Raw genomic sequence first — 11,385 nt, 5'->3', positions numbered from 1 at the left:
CGCCAGCCTAATCGGATGACCTAGATTCGATCTCACTCAACGAGTAAGGTACGGATACGTTAACCGGCAATCCAGCTACACCCATGGTTGATCGACTTGCTCACGGCAAGTCAGGAGCGTATAGAATCGTTCACCCAAAGTAGGGTGAACGCGCTGCTTTAGAAACCCTAAGTTGCGTTTGCAACAACAAGGTACTATCGCAAATTAATCACGATCGTCCGTCTTTGCCAGCCAAAGTAAGTGGCTTAGATTCAATTTCATGCGGATCAAAAGAGGTCAGCGCGCTCACTGGTGCCCCGCCTTTGCATAGGGTCGATCGGCCTGCTTGAACTAGCGCGCAAAACTTCAGATATTTTAACCAAAATAGAGTTGGCCGCACGGCCCCTAAACCCTAAAACTACATCAACGACAATAAACAACTGCCACAAATCATCTCGTCCATCCAACTTTGCTAGCCTAGTTGGATGGTGTGGATTTATTTTCAGAAAACCAACAAGGTAGCATTGTGACCACCGGCCATCACTCCTCCACAGGGAGCGATCGACCAAGTGATAGCTCACCCATAAGGCCCTCAAACGATCACCCAAAGGTGGCCGGTCGTGATCCTGTTTTAAGACGCTCAATTCGTGACTGATTCAATCGAACTCTAAAACTACGATGCATCTAGCACATCGATTATTTTCAGCTGCTTGTTTGAAAGCGATGCTTTATAAACAACTACTATATGCGATGCTATGCAAATATTGATGTCACAAATAACTTATTATTTAACCTAAAAGCACTATGTGCTGATTTTAGCGGCGAGTCTCATGACTTGACCCATTTATTCGAGACATTAAACATGTCACAAACTGGGGGATACTCACTGGGGTATTAGTCTAGCGGTTTACAGCGTGCGGCATGCAACGCGCCCATTACGAGAAATTGTCAGGAAGGACGAACAGTTAACAGTAATAAGAGTAGTGGGCGAAGGTGTGACTAGTCTTCCTTCATAACGGAAACACGATGATCACCACCTTCCGCACTACTCCACTTCTCCACTACTTAACTTTCTCCACTTCCTATAAGATCAGGGTGCGTTCAATGACTTATATAAATAGGTTTTCAACCTATTTCAAGAACGGAAGTGTTACCAACACAAGTAGCCAAAAACCATTTTCTGATACAAGTCATAAAACAACCACACCTTCATAATTCAACATTCTGATCTCAAACACCTTCTTCGCTTCCCTCCCTAAGATCAACCCTTCCCCTTCACCTTGTGACCGAATTTAATTTGGAACGGCCATTTCTTGGTTTAGGCCAGAGTCTTACAGATTGATCTCTCGAATCTAAAAGTACTCCCGTGCAGTGCATTTGTTTATGGTTTGAATTCGTTTCTCATCAACACACCCAAATTTACCAAAAACAGCAGAAACAGTTTTTACCTCAAAACACTATTGAAGGGCCAATAATAGGATTCCAATATTATACTGTTTCCGAAGGGTGTGGACATTGTCTTGCTTTTACGAGATTATATTGATGATTATACTCCCTCCGTCCCACTATTAAGTGACCTATTTACTTTTAGATTTTATCCCACTATTAAGTGACCAATATCACTAAACAAGGAGATATTTCTAAAATTATCCTTTTAATTGATTATAAGAAATATAAGAAATATGCATAATTTGATAGGCATTTTCTTTATGTAGGTGTTTTAAAATGCTTTTCAATGGTATGAAGTTTGCGAACACCTGTGGTGTAGTTTGAGAGATAAATCATTTCAAAATTTTACTAATTATTATCCATACGGGTATAATTGTAAAAAATGCTTAAATATACTATTTTCCCTTACTTGCCTTAAAAATTGTGCAAACTTGAACTTGGTCACTTAATAGTGGGACGGAGGGAGTACTTTTTTGTTATTATGTGGATAGAAAATCACGTCGTCGCGTGGAAGAATCTTAAAACTCAAATAAGAGAAAATAAGATATAGAAGAAAACACCAAATGTAATCCGAACAATTGATTTTGTTTGAATCGAGATATCTACTCCTATCCCAGGATGGGTGGAAAGTCTTAGCCAGGTCGACAATCAAGATTAAAATAAGTAGACAAATATTCAAGTATGATTCAGAAGGATCAGAGCGATGGAATTATAGTTTGACTGGACATGTGGCGAACGAGCATTCGTCGGGGAGCAGTAAGATAACAACATCTCTATCGAAGGTCACCAAATTTACTTCGTTAGGAAGAAGGTTAATAATGAGGATAGACCCTACGCAAGTAATATTGTTGAAAAAGATCATGTTAGAGCATTGCTCGGTCTAACTCACAAGTGTTGCTATCTCGAGCTTGTTGTCAAATTTAGTTGTCAAAACTATATCTTGATTTCTAGTCTACAATTAGTTTAGTCTTGGATTAGGATAGAAATGTAGTTGAGAAACGGACATCACGGCAGTCATTATTGCGTTCTACCATTTGAAGGCGAAGATCAACCGAAGCTTTTGGAGAGTGTCTTCAACAAAAGGTAAGTGAAGACTGAACCACCTGTTTCTCAAGCATCTTTCTATCTATAAGACGTTGTCGCATAACTAATTAGACTATCGTAAGCATATTAAGAATTTCGAGTCAAAATTATCTTGTAATTAGTTCTCGAAATATGACTAAGCTTAATGAACATTTATTCATACTTGATGAATTTCGATTAAGAACAATTTATTGTTCATAATCAAAATCATGATTAAAGAATTATCATTAGAAAATAGTCTGGAACAGTGATATGTGTCATTGAAGTTATTCGGAAATATTTCGAATACGTTTAGAGAGAAATATAGAACTACTATAAATTCAGATATAAGAAAGTATACATGCCAGTCTTATAAACTAGGAAAATTGTTACACGTCTGAAGTCGTAGTACATGTACTCTGTACACGTAACGCAGTATTTATATGTCGACAAACAAATTTTTGGTACGCATACTAGTATACACACCTTAAATAGTCTGTGAACTCGTGAACCCAGATCGATACGCAAACCAGTATGCGTACTAGAAAAGAACTGTTGGTCCCGGAATCGGTTTGGTATCCATACCGGTACACGTACCAGAAAAGTTCTGTGAACTCAAAAACTCGGTCATGTCATAAGGAATACATATCGGTACATGTACTTTGACTTAACTGTTCACAAACATGTTAATTATTTGTACCTTGTACATCTACTTACCATGTCTATTAAACCCATTTGCACGTAAATTATTTCTCCTAAATAATTAGCATTTGAATAATCTCGAAAGTCACTATAGACGTATTTGATCACATAATTGTGACTCAAGGTAAAGTCTTAAGTGTTTATGAAAATGCTCAAGCTTATAGTTCAGTTGGCTAGTTTCGACTAACCATTCATGAGCGTGGTATGTGTACACGGTTCAGTTACGCTTCATCTAAACAGAGTGTATATCTTGTTATGTAAATCAGATTCAAAGATTCATCTAATGGTGGATATTGTTTGCTTTGTTCCAAAGCTATCTTAGCTTAAACCTAAAGCAACCTATGCTTTGAATGTCTATAAAAGGAGAACCTCAAAAAACTGGTATCTTTGAATACCGACATTACTTTTTGGTGTGCCCTAGTTGTAACTAGAGTCATCATCTTCTTAAAAACTTTTTAGATTTTGGCGACTACAAAAACTTCATAGGGATTCATGAAGCCAGGTCCAGCTATTTTTTATTTGATAGCTCAAGTATCCTGATATTGATCGATTGTTGAGCTTGCTCCATCCATCAAGATAAATAAAAATCATCAAAGTTCACTTCGTCTCAGACTTTGTTGATTCCACAAGTTTAATACTTATGAGGTGAATAATAATCTAGGATTCTCTTTGGGGAAGCATAAGTCCGGATTTTGAGGTTAGCTAGACTTTGTCTATTGCTATCGATTTCCATTCTCACCTTGATTTACGACCAAAAATCAAATCACACATATAGGCTTATCGGTGTGGGGGAGGGGTGCATATTGATTTAAAGTCTTCAATTGAGTTGAAACAACTCTTAGGATGTAAAAGACGTCAGCTAAGGGAATCAATTGCGCAGAGTCATGTGGGAATTCAAGAGGCATAAGGAGCTTGACTGTAACTGAATTGATGTGAGGGTTTAATTTTGTTTCAACTACAGCCCAGTCCGAAGTTAATTGGTAGTAGGCTAGTGTCTATAGTGGCTTAATACAGTTTGATGTTCAATCTGGACTAGGTTCCGGGGTTTTTATGCATTTATGGTTTCCTCGTTAACAAAACTTCTGGTGTATGTGTTATTTCGTTTCCACATTAAATTGTTTATCTTTATAATTGAAATATTACAGGTTGTACGTATATTCAATCAAGTAGATGCACCCATTCTTGTTTGTTGGATACGATTTGATAGATTACTTGGAAATTGATCTTTGGAATCACCCAAGTACTCTCACACGTAAATCAGGTTCACGGACTAGTCTCGATAAAATTTCTGATTGTGAGAGAAAGAGATATAAGTCTATATATTATTCCTTGATTAAGATTCATTAAGTTGAACTCTCGGAATTGTATTTAACTTTGTCCATACAGGTTGCCTAAGAAAAAATTGGTAGTGTATTTCGATACCCCCGTGTTTTCAGATCATACCGAATACTATATAGGGTGCCAATAGCAAGGATAAACCCACTACGCAAGTAATATTGTTGGAAAATATCATATCGAAGACTAGCTAGGGTTCCAACCAGTGACATAACCTGCTATCAACTATCGAGTTTTGCTTATATGAGGAAAATGTAAAGGGTGTAATATGGGTTGTGATTTTTAAGGTTCATAAGAGAGATCGAGCTTTGAGAGAGAAAACACCCTTGTACCATAGAGAAAATGCTTGTAAACATCTTCCAATTATAGTGAAATCATCACGTGGATGTAGGTTTTAACAATGAACCACGTAAAACTACTCGCTTTTTTAGCATATAACTTATGTAGAACCAAAAGAATACCCAACTGTGAATCACCTACTTGTCCAAGGCAAACCTAAATTCAAAAACCTCTCATCTCTCGGTGTCATATTCTTCAGAAGCCTTCAAACTCTCAATCAAAGAGTACACCTTCGATAATGGTGCCTCTAACTTCATCACGCATATATCGACGACGACAAACTGATTCAAGATCCAAACGATCAAATTGTAACTTAACAACAATCGGTAAGTCTTCACTATCCCCATAACAAGACTCTTGAAGCAGATGCAACGCCATTCTTCCATGGATGCCACAAACTCCTTCAATATATATATATTTCTTCTAAATGAATGAACACCTCTGGGATGCACTGGGGACTTGATCTTATTGGAAAGATCAATTCAAATCTATTTTAATAAATTTTATCCACATAACAAGTCATTGCAGATTGATGTGATTCCATGAAACATCATCAACGACACCTCTATACATCATAAACCCTACACGACTGAGGAACTTCCTATCCTCATCGATCACATCCAAAATGGCGACTATTGCTGTTATCTGCTACATCGATTCCCTAATGAATCCACCTAACGGTGAAGTCATACTATTCAGGAGCATTTGGGTTGAACTCCCAGTACACCTTCATTTTTGAAATACTCAACCCACCAACTAGTTTTATCATAATATTTCATTACTTCAATTCACGGATTTTCACAGCTGAATTCCATGGACTAGTAGTAGATATTCACTTTTCGGGCATATGGACCACCACTAGGGCTGCACAAGACCCGCCCACGATACCCAAACCCACCCGTACCCGCTAAAACCGTGGGTTTTTAATCCATACCCGCCCGTTGTGGGTGCGGGGTTGGTTATGAAAAAAAAAAACCCGCTGTCTGTGGGTGCGAGGTTGGTTTAAGCTAATACCCGCCCATACCCGCCCAAAAAACCCGCAGATTATATATCATTAGATAAAACTAATCCTAGTCGTCCATTATGAAACCCTAATACTAGTAGATAGGATAACTGATAACCCTCATTCACTTTCTACACTCTTCTCTCTGTTCGGCCTCTCCTCTTCTTCCTCCTCGGTTCTTCTTCTTCACCTACGAACGACAATTACCAGAAATCTTCACCAGAAATCGACAACAACAACTTCGAATCTTCACCAGAAATCGACAACAACGAAAAATCAACAGATTCAACACTTAATCTTCATCTGTGAACTTCCTAGATATGAATATTTTGGGGGTTTTGGTTTTTTTTTCTCACTTAATCAAGGAGAATAGAAGTTACTCTAAATACTTGAATATAAAGCGGGTTTAAACCCGTTTAAACCCATACCCGCCCAACCCGTAGCGGGCGGGTAACAAAACCCGCCCGCTGTTTGTGGGTGCGGGGTTGGTTATGAAAAAAAAAAACCGCAGTCTGTGGGTGCGAGGTTGGTTTTAGCTTATACCCACCCATACCCGCCCATGTGCAGCCCTAACCACCACCGAGTAAGCCCTGAGAAAACGGTGTGAGTGTCCTTAGCAATAATGCACGAACGATCACCCAAAAATATAGACGAATGAGGAAATATGAAGAGCTAAGCAAAATTGGAAAAGGAAGATATAATAATATAAATAAATAAATAATAATAATAATAATAATAATAATAATAATAATAATAGCGGGCACCTAGCTCAGCTGGTCATCCCCGTTTCCCAAAGTTTCATGCGCTCCAGGAGGTCCCAGGTTCGAGCCCCCAACGGCGTAATATTGCAGGAATTAACATGGAAGGTAGAATTAGCTTCCCCCCTTGTGACACAATCCGAGCCCCCATCCGCTTCGTCTCCCTTGGCTAGGTTACTCATGAGGCTCGCTGGTAGGCCAGCACGGCAACCTGTTTAAGTAATGTAGTAGTACATTGTTGGAGCTTAGCTTGTCAGATTTCCAACTAGTTAATAATAATAATAATAATAACGTAGTAGTACGCTGTGGGAACTTATCTTGTTAGGCTTCGAACTAGTTAGTGTAATAATACTCTTTATCCAATAATAATAATCATTTATAATAATAATAATAATAAGAGGCATCATGGGACCGGGACCGCTGGCCAGCCATGCCACGACCATGGTCGGTCCCACGCCTTTCCAACTCTTTATTATTATTACTATTATTATAAAAATAAAAATAAAAAACTGAAAAGTATTTACACAGGGTTGGCTGGGAGTTTAGCAACAATCTGCGTTCCCACACCTTTTTGAATAACAATACCTAGCCTATGAAAGAGGGAACCACCAAACTTATGGTTGGCATCATAACTAACTTAGTAATTCCTTAAACGTTTCAGTAAAGAAATAGTGTCGACACCGAGTTCACCTAATGTAGAAAAAGCCAAAACACCAAAACCGTACCCATGAGTCACACATTTGTCGAGATAATTAGTGCATTTACGAGTGACCGCCGCAGAAATAACATGCCCTGGTATAAAATTGCGAGTCCTAGCACTTGTGAAGGGAGACACACCCGTGACATCGAAGCATACGTCCTTCCCATCTTCCCAATTATACACAAGAATATCAGCGGGTTTCAAACCATTTTCAGTATCCGACAAAAAACCCAAAGATACTTCCTTCCTCGCTGCCACACCAGCTTTATAAAGCATATCCGCTAGGGCATCTCTAACCAGGTCGTGCCTAAATTTGGGACCCACATCCTTAGCGCAATGCACCGCATATGATCTCCAAAGATATCCACAGCATGATTACAACTGTGACACATACTTTCTTTGGCAAAGAATGGGATGCCCAGCCGATACATGAGCACAGAACTGAACTGTCGTGGCGCAACTGTCTGATTAATCCCACTAATTGGGATGGCTTTGAGAAAGTCCATTGCATGTTCAAATCTATTGTACTGCCATAGAATGGCATCTCGCTCAGTTAAGTTGTAGCAGGTAGGAATTCGTTCCTTAAAAACACCAAAGTATACAACTTCCAGGGACTGCATGTACTTGGGGGAAGCATCTTGATGTTGAAGTTGGCAAGAGATAATCCACAAGCTTGAGTGAACGACTGCAGAGCATGCTGAAACCTATGGACATGATCTATATCTGCTGGTAACCGCATGACAGTGTTTTGCAAATAATGAGTCTGAGCTTGAGAGTCTAAGTAGCAATACTTACCAGTGTCTGCCATAGTAAGAACACCTAAACCTCCATCTTTAATTGGCAAAGTGGCAATAAGTTGTTGAACCAAACCAAAGCCCGCACCATCACCCACAATTAACTGCCGCAAGTACTGCATAAGATTGCTATCAAAAACTGAGGTAACTTCTTGCAAATCCATAGGACTAGTGGTACGGAGTGCAAAGTAAAGTACGGAAACACCGCTGCAATTATCTAAGAGAAGAAGCTCACTCTGTGGGTCTTGGAGTTTCCTAACTTTCTGCATTAGCTATAAAGTTTTATCAATCGTGCTCATAACTAAATCACTGTAATATTGCATATCTAGACTGACAAGCCCTCCGAGAAGTTTGACTCCACCTGCAGGTTTACCAATATGTGCTGGAAACACACCTGCTGGCCAAAAGATCTCTGTTTTCATGACATTAAGATATAAGCCTCTACAGGGACCTTCATCTTGTATTATTCTCAAAGCTTTAGACACTTCCAATGTGTCACCTGCTAGAGTGTCATCATCTAAATACCATGCGTGAAAATCAAGGGTGCAATGAGAAGCAATTTTTTCCGCCAAAGGATGTAATGCTAATGCAAATAAAATGGGACCAAGTGGGTCACCCTGTTGAACACCTTGAGAAGATGAGAGCACTGAGTCATTGTAATATAATCTGGCTGGGGTTGAGTAACAAAACTCTACCCATCTGGAGATGCTAGGGCAATGTTTTCTGACTTCGTTAATCATGGTAGATCTATCCACCAAATTGAAAGGATTAGAAAAATCAATCAACAACATGGTCTTAGTGTTGTCACTACCCTTCATGTCTAATAACCTGTTTGCTGAGTGCAAAATCCCTTCACCGCCACAAGGTATGCCTACACCAAATTAGTATGTGCCTAAATATGTGATTAAATCTTTGCAGGAAGATGTTGCAGCTAATTTAGCACACGGTCTTCTCCAAATGGTCCCAACTGCAATGGGCCTTAGGGGAGCACTAGCAAAAAAATTCACCAAGAACTGAGGGGCACTTACCTGCCAACCATAAGTTTACGACACCTGCTATGGACTGTAAAAGATCCTCCGCAAAAGCTGCAACATTAACACTCAGTGCATCTAATAAATGCTGATCTCTAAGACCGTTTCTTCCACATGAGGTGCCCTTAGGAAAACTACGTAGAGCAGCTAACACAACTTTAACATCAATTGCCAGCGCAGGAGTAGAGATTTCTTCAACAGGTATATATGGTGGTGAGGCAGGTGGGTATTTTTGTCGAAGCTCATGCAAAGTGTCTGGAGTTGAGGGTGCAACACCGTCGGAGGGGAGACTACAGATAGCATCAGAGTAATGGCCATAACTCAACTTTTTCCTGCAAGCAAGCAAAGTAGAATCCTGCTTCTTCATGTTAGAATGCTCTTTCCTGGGGATTGGGTGAAAGAGTCCCAGCAATTCTTGAGTCATGATAAAGCATCCATTGGGTTCTTTCCATCTTGTTAGTGCCTGATTAATTGCCGAAATTTGGAGTTTCTTTCTATTGCTAGAACGGGCTTCTCTAGAACTTTTTGGCACATAAAGATGCAAGGTGCATACAGTAAGTAATAAGAGTTGTAACCAAGCAGTTACATCAGAGGGATGGGCAAGCACATTATCAAGAGCCTTTTTCAGGGTTCTAGAAAAGTGCAATCTACATGGAGGGGGGATACTTACAATTGTAGGGATTTTTCTCTGAAGTATAGTGTTAAGCATCTCCACTGTAATGTGCAATGTAGCATCTCCACTGTTAAGATTGCTTGACTCTGGAGAAACAACTGCATTATGATCAGTACATGTCTGTGGTTTAGTTACTCCATGAATGAGAAAATCAGTACCTAAGCCATTAAATGGACCTGCTATAATATCCACATGGTGTAAAGGGGAGCAACAAGTCTTCTTCCAAGCATGGATATGCAAACATTGAATGCATAACCAACACTGCAAATCATTCAAAACTTTTTCCCAAGCTATAAAGCAAGCCAAATAATTACGAATCCTATCACTACAAACCTCCTTGGCACTTGTTGTAGGAAAATGCTTGTCAGACAAATGTCGATAAATAACACTTCTAGCATATCCACTACCTCTAACACCATTGCCACATCCATCATAATGTTTGAAAGGATAGTGAAACTTATCCTTTTGGGAACATGGTAAGGACCTGTCTTCAACACCAGTTGTACAATCAACAAAATCCCTGGGAGAGCACTGCAAAGATCTGTTAGCAGATTGTAAAACACAACCTTGAGAGATAGGACTCTAGCATTGTACCTGTTTAGACCTGGTCAATAGGCATACTGAAGCAGAAGAATTAGAGTTTAGTGTATGGAAATCTAAGGTTTCAAAAAGCAATGAAAACTTAAAGTACCATACAGAAAAACACTAATAAAGCCTACACAAAATCTTCAATAGACTCCTCAAAGGAAAACTACAGATTCTCTTAATCAATCACTCAGAGACCAAAATTCAATCTTGCTTCAACAAACATAAAAAATAAAAAGCCCGCAACTTCAAACCAATTGCAGAAACCCTGCTTCTAATTCTTCCCAATTACTCGAAGTAAACCCCCCAATTCAAATTCTACAAACACACGCAGACGCAAAACCCCAAATCCTTAAAACAACATCTTCAATTACACCTAAGAAAACCTAGGGTTACGAAGAATTCAAAACCTCCTATACTAATTGAGAAAAATAAGGCTACAAAACCCTAAAAGAACCAGAACCCTAACTCTGACAAACTAAAATCCTCTCTACAACTAGTGAAAACAAGAATTCAAAAATCAAATCGAAACACCAAAAACGCTGAAGAATTGAAGAAAACTATCATTGATTGTTAATTCAAACACCATAAAGAAAATTGATGGAGAACGAGAGGGGAAAAAAAGTTTAGAGGGGAAAAAACAAGAGAAAACTATCATTGATTGTTGTTATTATTATAATGAATCAAAGCGCCGAGGTGGGCATTTTATTAGCAAAAGCAAATACAGTATATTACATGTCGGTAGTAGGTAGCCTAGCGACCAGCTGGGCACCTACACCTTTTTGAATAACGATACCAAGCCTATGGAAAAAAGAGTTACACGACTTGTAGTTAGCATTACGACTAAGGAGACAGTTGCGTAATCTCTTCAAAAAGGATATCATTTCTTCACCTAGCTCGCCTAATGTAGAAAATGCTAGGACATTAAATTCGTATCCATGAGCAGAGCACTTCTCCATATATTTATTACGCTTC

At 39.1% G+C, this 11,385-nt stretch overlaps 1 protein-coding gene across 3 annotated transcripts; it reads right to left on the bottom strand.

Annotated features, from left to right (window-relative positions):
• Positions 1–7,051: 7,051 nt before the first annotated feature.
• LOC113357496 lies at positions 7,052–11,042 on the bottom strand. Of its 3 annotated transcripts, none has more exons than XR_003363651.1 (3): positions 9,150–11,042; positions 8,123–8,992; positions 7,052–8,031 (listed from the first exon to the last, which is right to left on the bottom strand). XR_003363651.1 is itself a non-coding variant. In XM_026600906.1 (3 exons), the coding sequence occupies exons 2-3, from the start codon at positions 9,859–9,861 to the stop codon at positions 8,394–8,396; spliced, it is 1,311 nt and encodes a 436-aa protein (XP_026456691.1). In that variant the 5' UTR covers positions 9,862–9,911; positions 9,984–11,042; the 3' UTR covers positions 7,052–8,393. The 3 variants fall into 3 exon arrangements, 2 of the variants coding, with proteins under 2 accessions (XP_026456691.1, XP_026456690.1); XM_026600906.1 differs by having other exon boundaries at positions 7,052–8,992; positions 9,150–9,911; positions 9,984–11,042; XM_026600905.1 differs by having other exon boundaries at positions 7,052–8,992; positions 9,150–9,911; positions 10,002–11,042.
• Between the last annotated feature and the right edge of the window lie 343 nt (positions 11,043–11,385).

Source organism: Papaver somniferum, chromosome 3, assembly GCF_003573695.1.
Source record: "Papaver somniferum cultivar HN1 chromosome 3, ASM357369v1, whole genome shotgun sequence".
Classification (NCBI taxonomy): Eukaryota; Viridiplantae; Streptophyta; class Magnoliopsida; order Ranunculales; family Papaveraceae; genus Papaver; species Papaver somniferum.
Note: the sequence above shows the minus strand (reverse complement) of the source record. Positions and strands in the feature narration are given on the sequence as shown.

Bases quoted from the DNA above. Each gene is read 5' to 3' on its own strand.
- LOC113357496 (XM_026600906.1), bottom strand. From the start codon at position 9,861: ATGCTTAACACTATACTTCAGAGAAAAATCCCTACAATTGTAAGTATC. The intron at 8,993-9,149 runs GTAAGTGCCCCT...AATTTGGTGTAG, and splicing joins CGTAAACTTATGGTTGGCAG to GCATACCTTGTGGCGGTGAA.